We start from the raw sequence: 24,823 nt of genomic DNA, 5'->3' as shown, positions 1-24,823 counted from the left end.
ATGTTTAACGTTTATGGAAGAAGTCTCCAGTGTCAGCACCAGAGAGGTGAAGCTGTTCCTTTAGGTTTTCTGACACAGGAAAGAGGGCTTGATGCTTTCTCAGTAGGTCACAACACAGATCCTTGAACAAGCCTGCTCCGAATCATTATATAAAAATGTATTTTGCAACAGCCATCATTGGAAACCCATGGTCTGAATTGAAGAGTCCATATGCAGAATCCTAAGATTAATAAGGGGCCTGTAATGTTGTGCATGGAAAGGTGGACCAAATTCTTCAACCTTGTGCGACATTACAGCAACATGCTCGTTGCATTAATCTCTCTAGGGAAGAATTACCTGAATATTAACTGGCAATATATTTGAAATCAGTGTTTTTTCTTTCTAAAAAAAAGCCCAGTGTACTAATTATTAATTGCTCGGATGAACATATTAGATTGAAATAAAACTATAAAGTGTCTCTATAGTATATGTTGACGAGCAAAATATCACTCGCTGCATGTGTTCTTTATTCATTCATTTTAGTTTCTTTTCTATTTCTAAGGGTGCCAATAATTCTGCAGCTTGTTATCTTCTATTTTGATCTCAGTGACCTGAAGACAGACCTGCCCTGCATTCATATGCAGAAAGAAGAAACAGGAGGAGAAACGGATGTTTGGATGAAGAATGGTAGCAGGAAGAGAAAGCATCCAGAAAAATAATTAAAAGTGAAGAGAGGAGAAGAGTTGAGCAGGGAGAGAAAGGGGGAGCAAAAGAGCTGAAGGGACGGAGTGACTGAGAGAGAGAGAGAGAGAGAGAGAAGAGGAGGAGGAGGAGGAGGAGACTGGGGAAACGACAGAGAGAGATAATGAGCACCAAGCTGCAGGAGTATTAGCTGTCAGCCTCCTGAGCTGCAGATCTCATTAAAGGTGAGTATGAGAAAGCTATTTGTGTGTGTGTGTGTGTGTGTGTGTGTGTGTGTGTGTGTGTGTTTTGTATGCCGATGATGCAGTACATTGTTTTGGCTTTGTTTTGTCAGACAGACAAGATGAAGAGAGGAAGGTGGACACACAGAAGGGCTTAGAATAGAAATAAATAAATCATAACTGTTTTTTTAAAATACTTCTATCTCAGACATGGAGATATATGATCTAACTCTGTGTGTGTGTGTGTGTGTGTGTGTAGGATGAAGTGACCATTGAGGCACAGTGTGTGTGGAGCCTAAGGTTCCCTCCAAGGCATTGTGTGTGTATGTGTGTTTCACAGTCCTGTGTCGCTGCTCTTGCTGCGTCAGATCCTTCACGTGTGTAGACATCTCTGATCCCCTGCCATCCCCTCTCACGTTGCTACGACAACCATGGACTGCGGACTGCGTCTACCTCCTGTCATCGAGGAGGTCATGGATGCTGCAGGTGCGTGTATGTGTGATGTGTGTGTCGGTGTGAATCTGCAGTGTGTGTTTACAGGTGCATATTGTTGTCTTGGGCAGGGAGAAGATACGGTACTAACACTTGTGTTGTTGTATCTCTGTCCTTTTTTTTTGCTGTTGATTAGCTGGTGAGCATGAGAATCATGGATTGAATTCAGAGGAGTGACTCTGTGTTAAAGTTTCTGTGGTGTGGTGACACCATAAATCGTGTCATTGGTGACATGATGCGATCCAAAATAAAAATGAAGCAGTTAAGCTAGTAAAGAAGAGGAAGACATTGTAGGAGATGAACACTAGAGAGACAGAGAAAAAGCCAGAGAGTCAGCAGGAGAGAAACAGACGGCCAGTCAGTCTGTAGTGACACGTTTCTTGCTTATGACTCAAAGCAGATGGCTGGGCATGCTGGGTGAGACACGGTGTAAACTGCACCCGGGATTATAAAAGAAAATATTGGTCATGGTAAGCAGTAAGCGTCCATTCCAGCATCGCTGTGGTAATCAACAGTGTGGTAGACATTCTGCCTTATCAGTTCGCCTGCACACAATACAGTATGTACGAATATGTGTTGCTGCTCCTGCTGTGTGTCCGACTGGACTAATCAAATTCTGTCTTTAAAAAATATGCACATGAATATCCCTTTAAATGGAGCTACAATTTTAAAGTGAAACTGCACCCTCAAACATTAAATATGTTGATGAAATGCATGCAGGTGCAGTCATTAATTAGCACTCTTGCCTCACAGTAAGAAGGTTCTGGGTTCAAATCTCTCAGCTAACCGTGAGCTTTCTGTATAGAGTTTGCATTTTCTCCCCTGTGTGCTCTGGTTTCCTCCAACAGTCCAAAGACATGCAGACTGGGTCAACTGGCTACTCTGAATTGCCCATAGACTATTTGCACTTGCGTTACGAATCTCCCATGATGCTCTCCAATTTTGTTGTGTCCGCCATCTTTGCAGGATAGCATCCATGACGACCGAGGAGAGTACATTGGTGAACTGTAATTTTTCGCAAATGTATCACGAATTGAGTAATACTGACAAGGTCAGACACAGGGAAAAGATAAAAGAATGTTCCAGGGTGGATCCGTACAGCAATGTTGTAAAGTATGAAGACGATGTACGAATGTGGCCGAGTGTGAATTACACAGACATCGTGAATTACCCGGTGTTAACGACTAGCTTTGTCACTGGGAAGCAGATGAAAGCATACAAAAGTTTAGCGTAAGTTTACTGTAAGGATCTAGTAGGTTCCTGATGTGGTCAAATGTTACACAAAACACAAAACAAAAAAAACCCAACAACCTAATTACTGACGTCTTCGAAGGCAACATTTTACCGAGCTCAACGACCTACATTTTACTGGGGCTTTGTGCTATGTATTTGTAATTGCAATATAAATTGGAGTAGCGCTTACATGTATATCACTTACAGTATGTCGCATCTTTATATATATTTTGCCTACGGTTCACATAAACGGTAGAAATATAAACTTACCCTTTATGAAATGATCTGCACATATTCGTACATATTTGTAGCTGGTGTCTTTTATGTCCGATCTGTTCAGATTTGCACGCCACTGTCTCTGTCGTCTATGGGTTAGAGCTTCCATTTGGGGTCTTTCTCACATTTTAACAGTGGGTAAACTAAACAATCTGACTCCAGCCTTAGCAGAATTGTTTGAGCAGCCGATAACTGCGCAAATTTGCGACATTTTGTACTGAGGTACTTGTTGCTACGCATGTGTTATTCCACAAAGATGGTGGACACAGCTAAATCAGAGAGGGTCATGGGACATGTGACATCATGTGCAAACGGTCTATAGGTGTGTGTGAATGTGAGTGTGAATGGTTGTTCATCTCTGTGTTAGATAGATTGATGACCTGCCCAGGGTGAACCCCGCCTCTCACTTGAAGTCAACTAGGATTGGCTCCAGCTCACTTGCAACCCTGACCTGATAGATAAGTGGTATAGACCCCTTTCACATGACGTCACCGCGCCGCGAGATTTTGTTAGGCGCCATATTGGAAGACCAAGTACATGCACTCACAATATAAAACAAAGTACGAGCGAGAGTAAAGTGACACGGTGGATGATAATTCTGGTTATGTGAGTACATTATCAGTTGCAGAAAGGGCACGGTATGTGGAGAAACTGGCTGTGATTGATGGGTTTGACCCATATGATAAGACTCGCGGCAAGGGAGAATGGAAACATAAGGAGGACCGGACACCAATTCTGCCATCTGTTTGCTACCCAGACATTGTAAACTATTTGTTGTTTACACCCAGTGCCTACACTCAGTGTTCGAACTATGCCGATATTTTCGGGGGGGGGGCCCTTTTTTTCCCTTGGGTGTGTGTGTGCTTGCGCTTGTCTCGGAGCGCGGATCTCCAAACACATGAGAAGCCTATCTTACGCACATATCACGTGGACTCCACACCTCCACACACGCATCCCGTCTCAAGTCATAACTCATCAGGGGAAATCGTGTCCGCATTGGCATGTTTAAAAAAGAACCTTGCGTCAACAATGATACCACACGCAAGGAAAAAAAAAAACAGTCAGGCTACTCAACAACCAACCTGGCAGCAGCGAGCAAGCCCCAAACCATCCTAAATTATTATTATTATTAAATTGTAGAAGTCTGGGAGGCTTACTCCTCATACAGTTATCAACTTGGGGCCACTTTAACATGTTTTAAATCTGAATTTCTTGTGTTTGCTTACTGCAAAGTGTCCACAGATCATGCACAGACTTATCCATTATATCCACATTTTTTTGCCAAGTCTCACACAGGTTTCTTTCAAGTCTACTGTTGGGCCAATAAATCATAAATAAAACAGCTCAGATTTGTTTGTTTAAGTCGTTTGCCACTGCACTTTATTCTCGTGGGTTCACATACCGCTGCCGTTATTATCCCCTTATCACGAGTTTGTTGGTCTTCCAAAATGGCGCAGGGTCTGTTTACTTCCGGTTTCGGGTGACGTCAGTGAAAGGGGTCTATAGATAATGGATGGATGGATGGATGGATAGAAATATTTGTGATGTGTTTCAGTGCTAATTTGTTGTTGGTTGGTGTTGCAGTTTCGTTGTTCATGTGAGAACTTAGCAGTTGTGTGCTCCACTGACATCACAGTGGGACATTGCTATCACAGTTACAATGTTGTTTAATAGGAAATCAAACTTAAATTTTATTCATATCAAACATCTCAAAAGAAATGATGGTCAGGTCTCAATGTCAGCTCCTAAAACCAAAAGAGCAAGAGCTATTTTTGTTAGTCACCATTTAAAATGACATTTAACTTCTTACTAATGAGCGTAGAAGTAGTGGAGATGATAAATGTTGGACTAAAAGGTCCAGAATGCAATGCAGCTACACGGCACACTTCTGCTCAGTTACGGCAGCTAGTCGGCTTAGCTAGTTAGTGATCTAAGCAAGTTAGCGAGGGCTAAATCCCACTGACACCATTAGGTACTCAAACGGCATTGTGGGTAATAAAGGAAACTGAAGTGAACTCGTAGTGAAACTTGACCAACATGTTGATAAAAGAAGTTTAAACCAAAAAGTCACCCAAGAATTTCATTACAAAATAAATATGGGATGCAACATGGTAATTACATTAATAGCATTGGTGGTATAGTGGTTAGCATAGCTGCCTTCCAAGCAGTCGTTGACATGGGTCCGATTCCCAGCCAATGCATGCCATGGCCTAAAAATTAGAAAAGCAGCCTTGCGCCCAAACGGTCGCTGATTTGATTCCTGGGACCAGCAAGAAAAATGTGAGGGGAGTTGAGTGAATGAACACCACATTCCCCTTCCTCTGTATCATGGCTGAAATGCCCTTGAGCAAGGCACCGAACCCCTAACTGCTCCCTGGGTGCTGTAGCATAGCTGCCCACTGCTCTGGGTATGCCTGTGTACTCATTGCTCACTAGTGTGTTCACTGCTTCAGATGGATTAAATGCAGAGGAGGAATTTCACTGTGCTTGAGTGTACATGACCAAATAAAGCCTTCTTCTTCTTCTTCTTCTCAATTTGCGAGTCGTTCTGGGTGGATTTTTCCTTTTAATACTGTTTGTTTGGGTTATAAACACTGGGTTACATCTGTAATAATTGGTTGCAGGGGTGCTGTAAAGTGGAGTGAAGGGCCAAAATGATATTTATGGTCCTGAGTAGACAGCTAGAATAAAAAAATTATACAATGCGAGAAATGCAATGCATTAACCTGTCAGAGGGCCAAGCATTTCTATGGGCACTTTTGATTGGTTGCATTAAAAATGTTTACAACAAGGGGAAACATTTAAAAAGATACTAAGACATATTATGCTAAATAACTTGCTAACTATCTAAAACATGGTGGTTTTTTTGGGGGAAAAAAACCAACAGCAATGTAATTATAACTGAGAAACAGGAACATCTGTGAAGCTGATAAGGCAACACAACATCAGCACAGCAATGGCTGATTCATTTTCACAGCAACAAAAGTGCATGTGTGGTCATTTCCAATTTGCATATTTATAGAATCTGGATTTCTTGCTAAAAGAAAAGTGTAGGCGATTCCAGTGTATGCTTTTTTTTTAACCACTCGGTCAAGAAAGTTATTATTAAATCTAGGAACATTCATATTCTTCAGAACAAGTTTTGGGTGACTTTGGGTGAACAGTTCTTCTTACTAAGCTATTTTCTGCATACAGCAAGAAAGCGTTTCAATATAAACCGTGCTAAGGATATGAGAGAAAGCTTTTTCTTTTCTTTAAATCCTGCTGCGAACCGACGCTTGATCCACACTTTCTGCTCTGCTCTGTTTCAAGCCCATCTGATTTACATTCCATCCAAATCCAACTGCACTGATATTACACAGGCATTACACTATGATATATGGGATAACTGAAATTAATTGAGGAAAATATATACATGGAAAATGTAGATAGGCTCAGAGAGGGTGACAGACTAAAGAAAAGAGGAACAGAAAACTCTATCATTGTTGAAGGCAACAGTGATCAAACTATTGGAGCCAGAAAGTCTTAGGAACCCGTCTGAATTTTCATTTTCAACTTTGATGTAATCAGAGGTGGGACTTTCCTAATACATGGTGTGGAAATAATAACAATCATGGAGGATTTACTGTGATACTTTGGTACTTTGAGAAGTCAAATCCTTCAGCCTTTACACCCAGCACAGTCATACTGTAGCTATATTATTATAGACAATCACATACAATAGGATCGATCCATTTTTGTTGCTTTTTATTCATTGTGTGTAGCTTACTGTACATTAAGTTTTCTCATCATGTAGCTAACAAGAGTAGCGCCAATTTGTTTTAGTTAGCAGGCGAATGATTGTTTTCTCATCAGGACCAATGATTCACGACTAACAAAATTCAATTTGCTCTTACTTTAATTAGGCAATCTTTTATCCTGTTCTGCATTTATTTTAATGACAACCATGAAGAAAACTGAGGTAGTCAAACCTCAATAACCTAAAAACAAGTACAACTATAAATAATTGCCCACAAAAACCCAACAACCCAAGCAAAAATATTTTCATACGCATTTAAATCTCATCTTATCTCATTATCTCTAGCCTCTTTATCCTGTTCTACAGGGTCGCAGGCGAGCTGGAGCCTATCCCAGCTGACTACAGGCGAAAGGCGGGGTACACCCTGGACAAGTCGCCAGGTCATCATAGGGCTGACACATAGACACAGACAACATCACCAAAAACAAAAGTGCTTTTGATAAACTTCTCCTTTACCACCAATTATCTACCATTTTATAAATATTGGCAGACCAGTTAAAACACTGTTAAATTCTCAAATTCAGATTTGATCTGAAGGTGCAGATTCATTTTTTTATCGCAAGGTAAATCTCTAACTTTATACGTTTTCCACCATGGGAAAGTCTTCAAGAAAGAGGAACTAATTATCTTCAAGCAAGGGTGCTGTTGGGGGGGTTAGGACTATTGGCCCAGCATTGACAGATGGCCCTCAGAGGACAATCTGAACCAGGTGTAAGTTAATTTAATTTTTTTTTAAAAATTAACAATTTTGTCTCTTAAAACAAGCAAATACAACAACCTTCTGGTTTGGTTTTCTATTTGCCACAAAATTATTAGAATAGATAGTCTTTATATTTCACCCCCTCCCGATTCATTACATGGTACAGTCTTGTGTAGGTGGAGCCAGAGTGTGACACCGTGTTAGGTTTGTTACTTTCCAATCCAGCGCTAACGTTAGCTGCGCACGGTAGAAGCAGAATTCACCAGGAAATTGACTTCATGAAGAAGTCGGGTTACCAGAAACGTAAAGGGTGGGTAATATTACAGTATGTTCTTTCATAGGGCCCAGAATTTCTAGCGGCGCCCCTGTCTTCAAGAGTGAGAAAAAAAGATTGTGAGACCAGTGAGGGACCAACTGAAGAGTTTGGTTCCAAAACGCTATATCTCATCTCATCTCATCTCATCTCATCTCATTATCTCTAGCCGCTTTATCCTGTTCTACAGGGTCGCAGGCAAGCTGGAGCCTATCCCAGCTGACCACGGGCGAAAGGCGGGGTACACCCTGGACAAGTCGCCAGGTCATCACAGGGCCGACACATAGACACAGACAACCATTCACACTCACATTCACACCTACGCTCAATTTAGAGTCACCAGTTAACCTAACCTGCATGTCTTTGGACTGTGGGGGAAACCGGAGCACCCGGAGGAAACCCACGCGGATACGGGGAGAACATGCAAACTCCGCACAGAAAGGCCCTCGCCACCCACAGGGCTTCTTGCTGTGAGGCGACAGCGCTAACCACTACACCACCGTGCCACCCACGCATTTAAATAATGAGCTTAATATGTAAAAATCTGTATCTGAGGTTTCATCCCCATGAGTATTTTTTTCCCACTTAAAAAAAAAAACACACAATCTTTCTTTTCTGAATTCCAGCTTCCAAGAAATTCGAGTGCTAAATTTATGCGTAGCTGTACATGCATAAAGAGAAAGAGCTCTATTTCTTTCTGGAAGTGGTTGCTTTTGTATCTCTTTAAATTAGCCCTTTAGTATCCTTAAAGATCTTTTCCTGTGTCACTTAACCAAAAACAACCTTGGAAAAAAATCCTGTGTGAGACCCTGTTCAGGTTTTGCATGCTTGTGATGTTTGTTTGCTAGTCTATCAGCTTACCTCCGGTTAGCTTTTAAACTAGCCGCATCTGTAGTTCTGACTAAAAATATCCCATTTTCGAATAATATAACTAGCTACATAACTAAACTGAGTTCTAGTAGGATAGTTTATTGCAAGTTAGCCTCACAAACTAGCTATATAAGCTCTGGGTTGTGTTATGTCAGTTTAAATTTAGCACATGGAACAATATCTGCCAGTTTTTAGCTAGCTGTGCCAAAATAGGCTAAGTTGCCCACAAAAAACCAACAGTGATCAAACTATTGGAGCCAGATGGCACAGATGTCTTTTCGTTATGTTTACAAGACTTAATTTCATCAAAAATGTGATTTTCTGATACCCCATGAGTCGTAACACTATGTTTATGTTTCCCACTATGACCAAGTCCATAGTGTTCAGTTAATGAATGCTAAGTGCAGCTGTTGTGTAGTTTTAGTCTACCCGAGTCTTTTTTTAAATAATTTATGATTATATCTGAGGGAAATGTTGACATTCTTGATAGTTTTGTCTTGTTTCCATCGTCTTTCTGCCTTTACGTTGTTTGTATAAACAACTTAACAGCTCCGCGTTAGCTAGTTTTTCCTCAATACCATATTGCTCAGTTGTCTAGGAGCAGTGTATGTCCACTTGAACAGCAAACATCAGTTGATGTCAAGAATTTCACTTGAACACACCAATAATATTCCATAGATACCCCTGACTAATCAAAAATGGCATCGTTTTTCCCTCCTACGACCCTCGTACGCAGTCAGAGCGCTTTCAGATTGGACGTTACTCTACGTGGAGGCAGATTTATTTGTAAACTTTGACAGTTTATCCCAAACAGAAAATACAGCAGCTTGTGTATGTTTCCTTCCTCCCCGTCCCTTGGTTTTCCTCTTCCTTTGGGCCTCCCTTCCTCTGCAGAACTCGCGCTGTGTTGTTATAGCTGCTCTATAGAACGTTCTGGAAAAGCAAGGACACAGCATCAGGGCTTATCGAGGGAATATTTAAGGAGTCAGGGAGCTTAAATGCAGAGAGAGGGAAGGAACATACACTGGGCTGGTGAGTGTTTTATGAGTAACTGGGGAGAGTTTGCTGCGTTTAGTGTTGGGTACTTTTCTTATTGTGCTTTTCTCGAGCTTTCTCTTCCATCCTGACTCTCTCTCTCTCTCTCTCTCTCGTTCTTCTCCTGTATTCTGTTTTTATACATATGTGGGTTGAAGTGTGCTTGTTTCCTGACAGAGGTTTCTATTAGCAAGAGTGTGTTACTTTTCCAACAGGCTTGCCGTTCTATGAAAAGGTGAGAAACTTGCAAAAGTGAGTCTCATTTGTCTTGAGGGTCCCCCCCCCAAAAAAAAACCCCCCTCCTAATCAGAAGATCCTAAGTGCCTAAACTGAGCAAGTGAAGACCTCGTTGATGCCTGAGGAACTTTCAGTAGAGATCATTTTGTGTTTTCTACATTCTTGTTTACATTCATTGACACTGAATATAAAGTCCAGATGGTGGTTGTTGAACACCAAGTGTGACATCTTTTGCTTTTAGAAGTAGGTGATCATTATCACTGGTAGATCCAACTCCCAGCTTGGGTGGAGAGACTGTAACCATGGCAACAAAGTGTGTGTCAGACATGCTTGCTATAACGTCATATAGTTTTATTCTCTGCATGACAGAGAGAGATGGAGGGAAAGAGAGAGAGCATTGTTGGATCACCTTAATCATGCTCTCTCTCTCTCTCTCTCTCTCTCTCTCTCTCTCTCTCATTCTCTTGTTTCTCCTCCACTGCTGCAGGGCCAGGATGGAGGTGATGTGAATAATTCATGCCTCTCTTCACTGCACCAGAAATCTGACGCGTTCTCTTTTTCGTACTTCCTTTCTTCGCTTTCATTCTCACCTACAAATCTGCTGCCCCTTTTTTCAGCACATTTCCAATATTTGGTCTTTGACATGCGCATACATTTCTTGATGAACTTTTAGTTTTACCTTTACCTCTTTCTTTCATGCTAAATTCTTCAATCTGATACAGAGAATCATAAGATATTCGTGACACACCAAACAAAATGATCTCTAATCCAGGCACTTTCTTTGTAGCCACAGCAACAACGCTGGAACTCACAGATCTGACGCACTGGATGCACAGCTGTATCATTAACGGCGTTGTGGATTTCCTACAGGCTTGTAAATAACAAACTTAAACTTTTTATGACACGGAAATGGTGACTGCTGTGCGATGACAGGGAAGTGGACTAAGTTGACTGAGAAAAAGTTACATTTTACAACTCTCTCTCTCTCTCTCTCTCTCTCTCTCTCTCTCTGTCAAAGAGATCAAATTTTGATGAGACCCACAAAGCTGCTGTGATGCCTGTTCTGTAGTTCTTGGCTGGAAGAGACTTTAATTGAGTTTACACTGGGAAGAAGATGGCAGAGAAGTAGAGAAAAACATTTATATAACACCTTTCTAAACCCAAGCAAGTCTTACAGAGAAATAAAGATAAAACATCTGACAAATAATTGGACAGAACAGAGTTTTGTCTGTGGGTGGTAAAAGAGAGCAACTGAACTTGCTTGAAGATTCTAGAAGACGTTTCACCTCTCATCCGAAAGGCTTCTTCAGTTCTGTCTGATCAGGTATTTATCCTCTCATGGATGAAAAGCTCATCTAAGGTGTCGTTGAGTCATCCTGTTGGTGTGGGTCACTGGGGGCTGGATGTGAACGGCCTTGAGAGTCAGGCCAAGTTTACATTAGACCGTATCTGTCTCGTTTTCTTCGCGGATGCACTGTCCGTTTACATTAAAACGCCGGGAAACGGGAATCCGCCAGGGTCCACGTATTCAATCCAGATCGTGTCAGCTCCGGTGCTGTGTAAACATTGAGAATACGCGGATACGCTGTGCTGAGCTCTAGCTGGCGTCGTCATTGGACAACGTCACTGTGACATCCACCTTCCTGATTCGCTGGCGTTGGTCATGTGACGCGACTGCTGAAAAACGGCGCGGACTTCCGCCTTGTATCACCTTTCATTACAGAGTATAAAAGTATGAAAATACTGCAAATACTGATGAAAATACTGCCCATTGTGTAGTTATGATTGTCCTTAGGCTTGCCATCCTTCCACTTGCAAGTGGTAAGTGACGTGCATGCCCGACATGCACTAGGATCACACACACAGTGGCTCAGTCCCAAATCACTGCTCGTGCGCTTCACTCGCGCGCTCTGTGAGCTGCGCAGGGCCGGAGTGCGCACCCTCCAGAGGGCACTCGCTGTTCAGGGCGGAGTGATTTGGAGCGCAGGATGCCTGCGGAGCCGAGCATATCCGTGTATTGGCTTTGCTGTGTGCACGCGAATCGTGTATTGGCGTTGCTGTGTGCACACTAATCGTTTTAAAAACATTAATCTGATGATCCGCTGATACGGTCTAATGTAAACCCCACCTCATTGGGGTGATCAATGGATTGCCCGTTAAGGTGATCAATGGAATGCTGATTCTCTCTGTCCTCCTGTGAGTTTTGTCGCACTTTTTTACAGTATACATTGCTGGGGTGGACAAATCAGTAGACCAGGCTCCTAAACAGATACAGTGGTGCTTGAAAGTTTGTGAACCCTTTAGAATTTTCTATATTTTTACATAAATATGACCTAAAACATCATCAGATTTTCACACAAGTCCTAAAAGTAGACAAAGAGAACCCAGTTAAACAAATGAGACAAAAATATTATACTTGGTCATTTATTTATTGAGGAAAATGATCCAATATTACATATCTGTGAGTGGCAAAAGTATGTGAACCTTTGCTTTCAGTATCTGGTGTGAGCCCCTTGTGCAGCAATAACTGCAGCTAAACGTTTCCCATAACTGTTGATCAGTCCTGCACACCGGCTTGGAGGAATTTTAGCCCTTTCCTCCATACAGAACAGCTTCAACTCTGGGATGTTGGTGGGTTTCCTCACATGAACTGCTCGCTTCAGGTCCTTCCACAAAATTTAGATTGGATCAAGGTCAGGAATTTGACTTGGCCATTCCAAAACTTTAACTTTATTCTTCTTTAACCATTCTTTGGTAGAATAACTTGTGTGCTTGGGGTCGTTGTCTTGCTGCATGACCCACCTTCTCTTGAGATTCAGTTCATGGACAGATGTCCTGACATTTTCCTTTAGAATTCGCTGGTATAATTCAGAATTCATTGTTCCATCAATGATGGCAAGCCATCCTGGCCCAGATGCAGCAAAACAGGCCCAAACCATGATACTACCACCACCATGTTTCACAGATGGGATAAGGTTCTTATGCTGGAATGCAGTGTTTTCCTTTCTCCATAACGCTTCTCATTTAAACCAAAATTTTCTATTTTTGTCTCATCCGTCCACAAAACATTTTTCCAGTAGCCTTCTGGCTTGTCCACATGATCTTTAGCAAACTGCAGACGAGCAGCAATGTTCTTTTTGGAGAGCAGTGGCTTCCTCCTTGCAACCCTGCCATGCACACCATTGTTGTTCAGTGTTCTTCTGATGGTGGACTCGTGAACATTAGCCAATGTGAGAGAGGCCTTCAGTTGCTTAGAAGTTATCCTGGGGTCCTTTGTGACCTCGCTGACTATTATAATATGTTATAATATAATGTTAATGTTCACGAGTATACACGCCTTGCTCTTGGAGTGATCTTTGTTGGTCGACCACTCCTGGGGAGGGTAACAACGGTCTTGAATTTCCTACATTTGTACACAATCTGTCTGACTGTGGATTGGTGGAGTCTAAACTCTTTAGAGATGGTTTTGTAACCTTTTCCAGCCTGATGAGCATCAACAACACTTTTTCTGACATCCTCAGAAATCTCCTTCGTTCGTGCCATGATACACTTCCACAAACATGTGTTGTGAAGATCAGACTTTGATAGATCCCTGTTCTTTAAATCAAACAGGGTGCCCACTCACACCTGATTGTCATCCCATTGATTGAAAACACCTGACTCTAATTTCACCTTCAAATTAACTGCTAATCCTAGAGGTTCACATACTTTTGCCACTCACATATATGTGATATTGGATAATTTTCCTCAATAAATAAATGACCAAGTATAATATTTTTGTCTCATTTGTTTAACTGGGTTCTATTTATCTAGTTTTAGGACTTGTGTGAAAATCTGATGATGTTTTCGGTCATATTTATGCAGAAATATAGAAAATTCTAAAGAGTTCACAAACTTTCAAGCACCACTGTATATTGTGTTTTGAGAATTTGTTGTACACGCTTAAACTAATACACTTCACAGTGGTGCGTGCTGCATTTTAATGCTGTAACTATAGCATGTCCGCTTTGTGCTACATTACACATACCAAGAAGCTAGTGCAGTACACACAATATGATATGTCACCTTATGGTAAAACCTACTGAGAGGAAATAAAGTGGCTGACCAGCCGGGAATAATATTTTTACTTGTAATGCAAGCAGAGAATGCTGCATCTCATCACCGCAATGTTCACCAGTAAATTGATGACTGTTTGTTGAGAGTGAAAACATGATGTATTACATTAAACACTCATAAAAAATTCAGGACAGGATAAGATCTATGGCTATACAGTCACTTCCTCTTTGGGAATTCCTAAATTAGTTTGTTTGACTTAGTCTGAATTAATGTATTAACTATTCAATTTAATTAAACTGGATTGTTGTTATACTAATACAGAGGTACACAGTGGAACAGTATGCTATTTAGCTAGTCTCAGGTGTAAACATATAAGATGTATTAATGCAAAATAGCAGAGGACATAAGTAAGTAGCACACAGAAGTAACACGGTAATAGAAATAGTTTTAACATTTAACATCACATTAGCTACAACTTTTAGTCATCTCATCTCATCATCTCTAGCCGCTTTATCCTTCTACAGGGTCGCAGGCAAGCTGGAGCCTATCCCAGCTGACTACGGGCGAAAGGCGGGGTACACCCTGGACAAGTCGCCAGGTCATCACAGGGCTGACACATAGACACAGACAACCATTCACACTCACATTCACACCTACACTCAATTTAGAGTCACCAGTTAACCTAACCTGCATGTCTTTGGACTGTGGGGGAAACCGGAGCACCCGGAGGAAATCCACGCGGACACGGGGAGAACATGCAAACTCCGCACAGAAAGGCCCTCGCCGGCCCCGGGGCTCGAACCCAGGACCTTCTTGCTGTGAGGCGACAGCGCTAACCACTACACCACCGTGCCGCCCAACTTTTAGTCAAGTAACTTTTATTTATATACATTAAAAAAACCACATTTGAAAAAAATAACAAGTGTCAGCCAAAGTATTGTACATCATCTTGTCTAAGTGTAAGCAATAAAATGAGATCGATCATAACATTTCAAATGAAAGAATAAAAACAAAATAGAAGGGCATTTGGTAGAGTGTATACCTTCATCAAGCCACATATTAGGATTTGCATCAACATCTAATCAAGTGTTTCTTGACCCATGGTTCATCTTTCCGCAAAATTTCATCAAAATTCGTTCACTACTTTTTGAGTTACGTTGGGAACAGCAAAAAAATAAATAAATAAAATAAAATAAAAATTCTGGATCCATTCACATACATGTCTGTATTTGCATCAAAATATACTCAATTGTTCCTTAGCCAATGGGTCACCTTTCCTCCAAATTTCATCAAAATCTGTTCACTACTTTTTGAGTTAAGTTGGAAAAAGTCAAACAAATGGAGGCAAAAGCAAAATCTCCCCCAACAAAGTTATTGGAGGTAACAAAACTAAAGAAGTATATCAAAGGAGAAATAAAAACATTAAAAGACAAAACCACAGATAAAAGACAGGATACAAAATCTACAGATACAGATAATACAGATCTTAAAGACCTTCACATCTCATCTCATCTCATTATCTCTAGCCGCTTCATCCTTCTACAGGGTCGCAGGCAAGCTGGAGCCCATCCCAGCTGACTACGGGCAAAAGGCGGGGTACACCCTGGACAAGTCGCCAGGTCATCACAGGGCTGACACATAGACACAGACAACCATTCACACTCACACTCACACCTACGGTCAATTTAGAGTCACCAGTTAACCTAACCTGCATGTCTTTGGACTGTGGGGGAAACCGGAGCACCCGGAGGAAACCCACGCGGACACGGGGAGAACATGCAAACTCCACACAGAAAGGCCCTCGCCGGCCACGGGGCTCGAACCCGGACCTTCTTGCTGTGAGGCGACAGCGCTAACCACTACACCACCGTGCCGCCCAGACCTTCACATGCCTGGGAAAATAAATATTTAGTTTTGAGACTGGATTTTGAAACCTCTAGGTTGGGGGATGCCTTTATGAAAATGAGAAGCTGTTCCACAGTCTCTGAGCTGCGACAGAAAATGTCTGGTCACCTTTGAACTTATGGGTTATAGTGTAGTAATTTAAGTTTACAGGCAACCAAACCATGGGACTGGGAAGCACATTGGAGCTTACACATGCCTAGGGGACTAGATAAAAAATTTAGCATTTGTCTTCACCTACATTGTCTCAAAAATTGATAGAGTTGAAGCAGGAGCTTATCGACTTCAGGGTGAAATTAGCAGGTACTTGTATGAGTCAGTATGAGGCGGGAGCAGTATCAAGATGGGAACAGGAGTTGTAGACCTTAAGGTGACAGGATCAGGTACTTGTAGTCCTCAGGATCGTAGTAGATATGGAGACAGAGTTATGCAGGATTCTGACCTCGAATTTAAGCCCATTTTTCTTGCTTGATGTCATTTTGAGTGAGGAGCAGCAGCACTGTCTGACAGTTTGATGTCGCCAAAATATGTCACATTGAAAGTTATATTTTGGACTGTACATACGGCCCATTCTGTAACTGCGGGTACATTTCAAGCGTCGACTCTGTTAGTCATCGTCAGCTCTGTTGTCATTAAACTGGGCAATCCATGAACAGAACTGATGATAACAGAGTTGACATTTCCCACCATTTTGTGTCTTAACTCCACATGCTAGCCTCAAACTAGCTACCACACGGCATGTATTTTAAAAAACAACAACAACAAAAACCCCAACAACAACAGAATTTTATGGATTTTAATCATATTATTGTTTTTAAAAAATGAGTGAGAGATTCACTCCAATATCACAATAACAGAGTTGACGAATAATTAATCTACTGTTGATGTAAAATCCTCAACATTTTGTTCAAATTAATGAGAGAAGAAGCATAACATACTTCACTACCTTTCTGAAGTTTCCCGCCAGAGGAAGTGACATCACTCGGTGCAGGTGTCATGCGTATTATTAAAAGTCTTTGTGGATTTTATGCGGTTTTATAACAGCGTTAACAGAGTTGACAAGAAAACTGGGACAGGTTAAAAATATACATTTTTTATGACTGAAATTTCACATAATACAGAAAATAGACTTTCTATGCAATTGATTTTATAACAGTTAATAGAATAAGCCCCCCAAAAATAGATTGTTAGACTGAAACACTTCCTGTTTATTCGAGTTGAACGGATGAATCAGGAATCGAAGATGGCCAGTGATGTGGGGGGAGGGGCGGGATTCATTTAGTTAATGTTTTATGGATAAATTGGGTCTAAAATGTACATCAAGCATCGCTGTTGGTGAAAGTTTGTCATAATTTGAGTTATTGTTCAAAACTGATTCAATAAAGATTTATTTTGTGGAAAATTAATGAAAGGTTTATCTCGGAGACGTGAAATGGATCCCGAATTCTAGAATGACTCATAGACTTGAAAAATTACAGAATGGTATTTGAGACCAATGTTAAATGGTTCTATTAACTGATAAATTAATCTATAATTTTTTTTGTTGTTGTTGCACCGAATCCATTGGAGGAGACAGCATCCTAACCAGAGACACTTCTTAATCTTATGGAGTGAATCTTTTTATGGATAAAGTTATGATTTAATGTAAAACAGATGCGTGCACGATCAGCTTATCCTTTAGACCTTAAGTATGGCTCCTTGACAGGAGAGTGTGAATTAACGATAATATTTTATCCATCCTACACCCAAAAAAGTGAATTAACTACACTATGAAATAGATTATATCCCATGTACACGTTACAATTTCATGCTTGTACACCACTGTATTTGCATTTAAAGGCAACATTCATAGAGAGACAGAGGCACACAACATTTTACACGGATTTTTGTCTTCATTAATATTCTTTGAATGCAGGTTTGGTGTAGCCACTGTGTGCATTTGTGAGGATAAAAGTGTGTGTGTGCTTTTGGTTTATGTGCTTTGAGAGAGATTAGTGAGGATGAAGGGGAGCCTGGGGACCCTGTTGTTCATCCATCCATCCATCCATCCATCCATCCATCCATCCATCCATTATCTGTAGCCGCTTATCGTGTACAGGGTTGCAGGCAAACTGGAGCCTATCCCAGCTGACTACGGGCGAAAGGCGGGGTACACCCTGGACAAGTCGCCAGGTCATCACAGGGCTGACACATAGACACAGACAATCATTCACACTCACATTCACACCTACGCTCAATTTAGAGTCACCAGTTAACCTAACCTGCATGTCTTTGGACTGTGGGGGAAACCGGAGCACCCGGAGGAAACCCACGCGGACACGGGGAGAACATGCAAACTCCGTACAGAAAGGCCCCCGTCGGCCCCGGGGCTCGAACCCGGACCTTCTTGCTGTGAGGCGACAGCGCTAACCACTACACCACCGTGCCGTCCTCCTATCATTTTATGTAATATAATTTTTTTAGTTTGAATTTCCTCAGTGTGTGATGTAAAATATTTGTGTTTATGCTTCTTTCCTTAGATATAGTGCCTGCTTTGCATGGAATGTTTTTAGCCTCTAGCTTAAAATTATAGATGTAGTATACAGTGCTCAGCAGCAATCAAGTTGGAAGCGTACATGTTTGCTTCTTTTCGTGTGTGTGTGTGTAAGTGAGAGAGAAAGAGCTCAACGAACCAAGGCTCATTAGAGGTGTCATTGTAGGCACATGTGTTCATAAGTGTTTGTGTGTGTGTGTGTGTGTGTGTGTGTGTGTGTGTGTGTAACTGGCTGTTATAGGATCCCCTGCTGTGGTCCTCACCCTTCATGATCCTTCCTCCCATATGTCTGTCTATTTTCACTGTTGTCTCAGTGTTCTTTGCTGTCACCCTGTATTTAGCCAGCTGTGTGTGGCCTCACCTCTTCTACAAGCTTAGCTTACCCAGCTCTTATTACACACACACACACACACACACACGCTGAGGAGAAAAGAGGAAAATTGCAGCTATCTGCAGTGATTAAAAGAAGGCGGCACTGGGCACAGCTGATGCTATAGCTTCCTGAACTTCCTGCAATTATCTGTTGCCATAGGCAACAGTGATGTCAGCATTCAAACGTGTTGATGCTGATCTGAATCAATAAAACATCTTGTTCTGATTGTATGGGTTCATGAAAAATGGATGATTATTTTGCCAAATATTGAAATCATTAAAATCACAATGAAGATCACGATTTAAGAAGAAGATATTGTAGTTCTGATGCACTTGATTGTTTTATCACATAGAAATAAAACCCTTTCCTTCTACTTCATCCCATCCATACAACTTTCAATTAAAATAAGACATTTTCATTCACACCTAAAAGGGTATTCAATAAAACATCTTGTTCTTTCTCAGAATGTACAGTAGATTTCATTATTTTAACCCTAAGCAGTATCAAGTGAGATTTTTATAAATGCAATTCATTTTCTCTACTATGGTTTCAGACATGACATACAAGACATACCCAATGGTAAAACTTCACAAATAGTGGACTCTATAGCGAATATGCTCTGTGTGTGTGTGTGTGTGTGTGTGTGTGTGTGTGTGCGCGTGCGCGCACCTATATTTCCATATCTCTGTACCTCTCTGATTTCCCAGTGGGCTGGGATGTGAAGGGCTCTTTAACTCTACGGATCTCACTGGACGGACATACACACACAATACTACAACCACAGATGTCTTCAAAATTCAAAATTATTCATAGTCAGAATATATATATTCTTTAGTATATTTAACAGTTATTCCACAAAATCGAGTCGTACATGAGCTGATAGCTGACGAAGCGCGTAGCACCGACTCAGCTATAAGCCATGTACGACAAGAGTGAGTGGAATAACTATATTATTATATCCACATTCAGTGGATTTTGAGAAACAGAGCATTTTTATTGTTTTTTTTTTGCAAATTTGATAAATAAAAACATTATACAATACGTCCGACAAAATCATTTCCGCTTAGAATGTAAAGAAACCGGCGAAATGACAGGAGCAATTTGTGAAAAATGCAATAATAATAATTCTTAAAAAATAGAAAAGATACGTTCTTACCATCAAATACTTTCATTTCATATTTTGCTGTTATTTTTTGGGTTTTGTTTTCGAGTAGAGTTTTTATTTCGTCCTCAGTTGGTTCAGAAACACGCGCCTCCATTTTCTTCTTCTTCTTCTTCTTTAGGGTTTTTTGATGGTTGGCAAACCAACTTAAAGGTACATTACTGCCACCAGTTGAATTGGAGTGTGGAACAAGAGCTATTGGGGGAAAACTATATTCTTTCAGCTATTTTTGCTTGTTTTAAATACTTGATAACAAAGCCACCATTTTGTTTTTCTCTCCTCATGGTATATGAGCTGATATCCTAGTAGCAGAGTAGCCAATCAGAGCGCGCGATTGCTCATATCCAGTGAATGTGGATAGAATAATATATGTTTATTCTCATCTCATCTCATTATCTCTAGCCGCTTTATCCTTCTACAGGGTCGCAGGCAAGCTGGAGCCTATCCCAGCTGACTACGGGCGAAAGGCGGGGTACACCCTGGACAAGTCGCCAGGTCATCACAGGGCTGACACATAGACACAGACAACCATTCACACTCACATTCACACCTACGCTCAATTTAGAGTCACCAGTTAACCTAACCTGCATGTCTTTGGACTGTGGGGGAAACCGGAGCACCCGGAGGAAACCCACACGGACACGGGGAGAACATGCAAACTCCGCACAGAAAGTCCCTCGCCGGCCACAGGGCTCGAACCCGGACCTTCTTGCTGTGAGGCGACAGCGCTAACCACTACACCACTGTGCCACCCTGCATACAGTATATTAACTCATATATTATGTATGAAGCCAAAATGATGCTGTATCGTTTCCTCAATTATTGTGATTTTGTTTTGCTAAATGAATTGAGGAAGTCAATGAATAATGAATAATTTTCCATTCAATGACATCACAATCACATCACAAAGTACAATGATATTAATTACAAAATTCCTCTCAAATTCCTCTCTTCCGACACAAACACTTCACATGGCCTTCCACTTCCCCTGCGTTTCATGCTTCAGTGCTGTATTAATGTCATTTAATACACAGACTGAGATCTGGAGATCTGGAGTGTGTGTGTGTGTGTGTGTGTGTGCATGCCTCTGTGTGTGTGTGTGTGTGTGTGTGTGTGTGTGTGTGTGTGTAAGCCTGTGTGATTGAGCGTGAAGGTTAAGGACGTTGGTTTTCAGTTATCTGGCTAATAGGAGTGAGAGTATAGCTATAAACAGGAAGCTAATGTCACTGCTCAGATTAGAGCCAGAGAGAGAGAGAGAGAGAGAGAAAGTGTATTTTGGATCATGACTCATTCCTCTTGCCCCTGTTGAGAAGATAAGTCTCCCTGATTGGTTACGGGTTTTGCTGAAATGGTGATTGACGAGTCATGCTGACAAATAAGATGAGATCAAAACCAGTGAGAGCTGGATCATGTGTTCACACAAAGTGTTTTGTGTGTGTGTGTCCCATTTCCATGCCATTTCCCCTTGTGATAATATGACCTGTATTAAACACCTTTTTCTGTTATTCTGGGAAACTGGGAGCAAATCCAACCCTCTGGTCATAGTATGTGGATTCAGCAGATGGTTTGTTATATCACGTATTGCATGTATTTAAACATTTCACTGTGAGACCAGTTCAGCTTTTAATTGTGTCTTTAGTGTTAAAGTGAATTTTTTGTTTCTTAGCCTGTATCGTAAACTCTGTGACTGATGACTGAAGATAATCTTGAGCAGTCTTCCTTCACTGTAATGAATGTGTTTCCAGGAACAGTAGGACACATGCATGTATTTCATGCAATAAACAGCCATCCATCTATTCATTATCCGTAACCGCTTATCCTGTGCAGGGTCACAGGCAAGCTGGACTATGAGCAAGAGGTGGAGTACACCCTGGACAAGTCGCCAGGTCATCGCAAGGCTGACACATAGAGACAAACAACCATTCACACTCACATTCACACCTACGGTCAATTTAGAGCCACCAATTAATTTAACCTGCATGTCTTTGGGCTGTGGGGGAAACTGGAGCACCCGGAGGAAACCCACGCAGACACGGGGAGAACATGCAAACTCCACACAGAAAGGCCCCTGTCGGCCACTGGGCTTGAACCCAGAACCTTCTTGCTGTGAGGCGACAGTGCTAACCACAACACCACCGTGCCACCTGCCATAAACATATGAAACACATATATGTGATACCAACAGCTCTTTTCCATTTTAGATCTGTTTTTTTTTCTGTGTTTTTGCAGTATTAGAGCTGTGTTACTTCCACCTAAGGCGAAGTTGCATGCATTCCTGTTATTGTACGCTATTGCACCCTCTGCTGTCTGAAAAACTCAGATATTACGTAGACTGATAATAATCTTAATTGATTTATTTCATTGATTCAAATCGTCACAAATTTGTATGATTTGTGATATCTTAAGAATGAGTGGTTGAATGTTTGTACGCTTTATATTTCATTATCATCGTAACCAGCAGAGGAATGGAAACGGATTAGATTTTGGAATTATTCAAACAGGGTCAAGTGTCTCAAATACTTTTTCTTCAATACCTTCCATCCTGTTTGATATTTTAAGGGTATTTCTGGCATACAAATTAGTAACAAGAAGGAGTAGCCTTGTTGTTGGTGGAGTCCTATGTGTTGGAGACTGACCCTGTCACTTCGCTTTGATTTTTCTCCAGTTGAATATGAATCTACCAAAAGTGACACTTCTAATCCACTAATCCACTTCTCCCAGCCATGGATCTGTGCCTGCTGATTAATCATTATTCATATAGATATTTAAAAATACATAAAAATATGCTAGGCAGCACAAGTATAACTGCAGGATTTCATTGCACTGGAAGACACATTGCTATGCATAGTCGTTAGAAATGGAATAAAAGTGAATTAAACATGAGAAATGAGATCCATACGGGTTTAATTGCATGCTTGTCCTCTTTCATATAAATGGGAAAATATATATAAAAATAATACAGACCCATTTAAAGGATATGGGACTTGGGGGAGATAGATAGAGAGAGAGAGAGAGAATTTACTTTTATCCTCCTGGGGGAGAGAGAGAGACTGGGAGAGAGAGAGAGATAGAAAGAGGGGGAGAGAGAGAGAGACTGGGGAACAGAGAGACTGGGGGAAGAGAAAGAGAGACTGGGGAGGGAAAGAGAGACTGGGGAGAGAGAGACTCGGGGAAGAGAGAGAGAGACTGGGGAAAGAGAGAAAGAGACTGCGGGGTGAGAGAGAGACTGGGGAGAGAGAGAGACTGGGGACAGAGAGACTGGGGAAAGAGAAAGAGAGACTGGGGAGAGAGAGAGACTCGGGGAAGAGAGAGAGAGACAGAGAGAGACTGCGGGGTGAGAGAGAGAGACTGGGGAGAGAGAGAGGGGGGAGAGAGAGACTCTGGGAAGAGAGAGAGACTGAGGGAGAGAGACTGGGGGGAGAGAGACTCGGGGAAGAGAGAGAGAAAGACTGGGGAAGAGAGAGAGACTGGGGAGAGAGACTGGGGGGGAGAGAGAGACTCAGGGAAGAGAGAGAGAGACTGGGGTAGAGAGACTGGGGGAGAGAGAGACTCTGGGAAGAGAGAGAGAGAGACTGGGGAAGAGAGAGACTGGGGAAAGAGACTGGGGAGAGAGAGACTCGGGGAAGAGAGAGGAAGACTGGGAGGAGAGAGAGACTGGGAGGAGAGAGAGAGACTGGGGAAGAGACAGAGAGAGACTGGGGAAGAGGGAGATATTGGGGAGAGAGAGAGACAGGGGAGAGAGAGACTAGGGGAGAGAGAGAGACTAGGGGAGAGAGAGACTGGGGAGAGGGAGAAAGAGACTGGGGAGAGAGAGATTGGGGAAGAGAGAGAGAGACTGGGGAGAGAGAGATAGAGACTGGGGAGAGAGAGAGACTGGGGAGAGAGAGATTGGGGAAGAGAGAGAGACTGGGGGAGAGAGAGAGATAGAGACTGAGAGAGAGAGAGAGAGAGAGAGAGAGACTGGGGAGAGAGAGATTGGGGAAGAGAGAGAGAGAGAGAGAGACTGGGGAGAGAGAGACTGGGGAGAGAGAGAGAGAGATAGAGACTGAGAGAGAGAGAGAGAAACTGGGAGAGAGAGAGCGAGAGAGAGAGAGAGACTGGGGAGAGAGAGATAGAGAACAATTATCTCCAGCAGAATAGATTTCATTAATCCTCCACAGAGATCTAAGAGGATCAGAGTGTTGAATCGTCTCGTCAGGCCTGCCATCTCCTGTGTAGGTTGGATATTTAAGCATGACAGCTATTAAAGCCAGGAGTGTTTGTTCCACATGATACTATTCAAAGGACACTTTCATGCAGCAAGTGTGTAATCTGGTACGATGCTTCCGTCTTTTATATATTTACAACATGTCATTAATTCATGAACTTGAGATGGCTTCTGAGAATGAACTAGCGATGACTTCATGCGCGCACGCACACACACAGAGTTCAGCTTGTCAGTGCTGTGACGCATGTTTGAGACACAAACCGGCTCAGTGTCGTCATGAGCCTTCGCTGTGCTGTGCATCAAAAGAAATATTTCATGACCATACACACATCCACAAAGAAAGAAGGAGGACTGAGAAGCAGCACATTCAGCTTCTCTTAACCGATAGCATGCATAGTATGTGTGTGTGTGTGTGTGTGTGTGTGTGTGTGAGTGAGTGAGTGAGTGAGTGAGAGAGAGAGAGAGAGAGAGAGAGAGAGAGAATGTTTAGACTGAAAGAAGGTGGCCACTGAAGGTTAGGAAAACATGGAGACCAGATCTGTGGGAAAGAAGAGAAACAGAAGTTTTGAAAGTGATATATGGAGGGGGGAAGAGAGTTTATTTTTATCCCCCTGGCTCCTGAGTCTGGTTTCAGATGAGAGACAACAGGAGACAGACAAAGACTCCACCACACCAACACCAACACCCTCCCCCCTTCAACAAAAAAGAGATAGAAGTGTGGGAGGGAGGAAAG

General features: G+C 41.9%; 1 protein-coding gene across 4 annotated transcripts in view; it reads left to right on the top strand.

Moving 5' to 3' along the window:
• The first annotated feature begins 832 nt into the window (after positions 1–832).
• The window catches only part of ccdc136b (coiled-coil domain containing 136b), an 85,614-nt gene continuing 61,623 nt past the window's right edge, over positions 833–24,823 (top strand). For 3 of the 4 annotated variants that reach the window (XM_060903689.1, XM_060903690.1, XM_060903693.1), the window contains exons 1-2: positions 833–905; positions 1,162–1,388. In XM_060903689.1, the coding sequence (XP_060759672.1) occupies positions 1,334–1,388 (55 nt within the window). In that variant the 5' untranslated portion in view covers positions 833–905; positions 1,162–1,333. Of the gene's footprint in view, positions 906–1,161; positions 1,389–9,531; positions 9,618–24,823 lie in introns of those variants that run through there. The other variant, XM_060903691.1, reaches the window with a different exon arrangement.

This window comes from Neoarius graeffei, chromosome 21 (genome assembly GCF_027579695.1).
Source record: "Neoarius graeffei isolate fNeoGra1 chromosome 21, fNeoGra1.pri, whole genome shotgun sequence".
Taxonomy (NCBI): Eukaryota; Metazoa; Chordata; class Actinopteri; order Siluriformes; family Ariidae; genus Neoarius; species Neoarius graeffei.
Note: the sequence above shows the minus strand (reverse complement) of the source record. Positions and strands in the feature narration are given on the sequence as shown.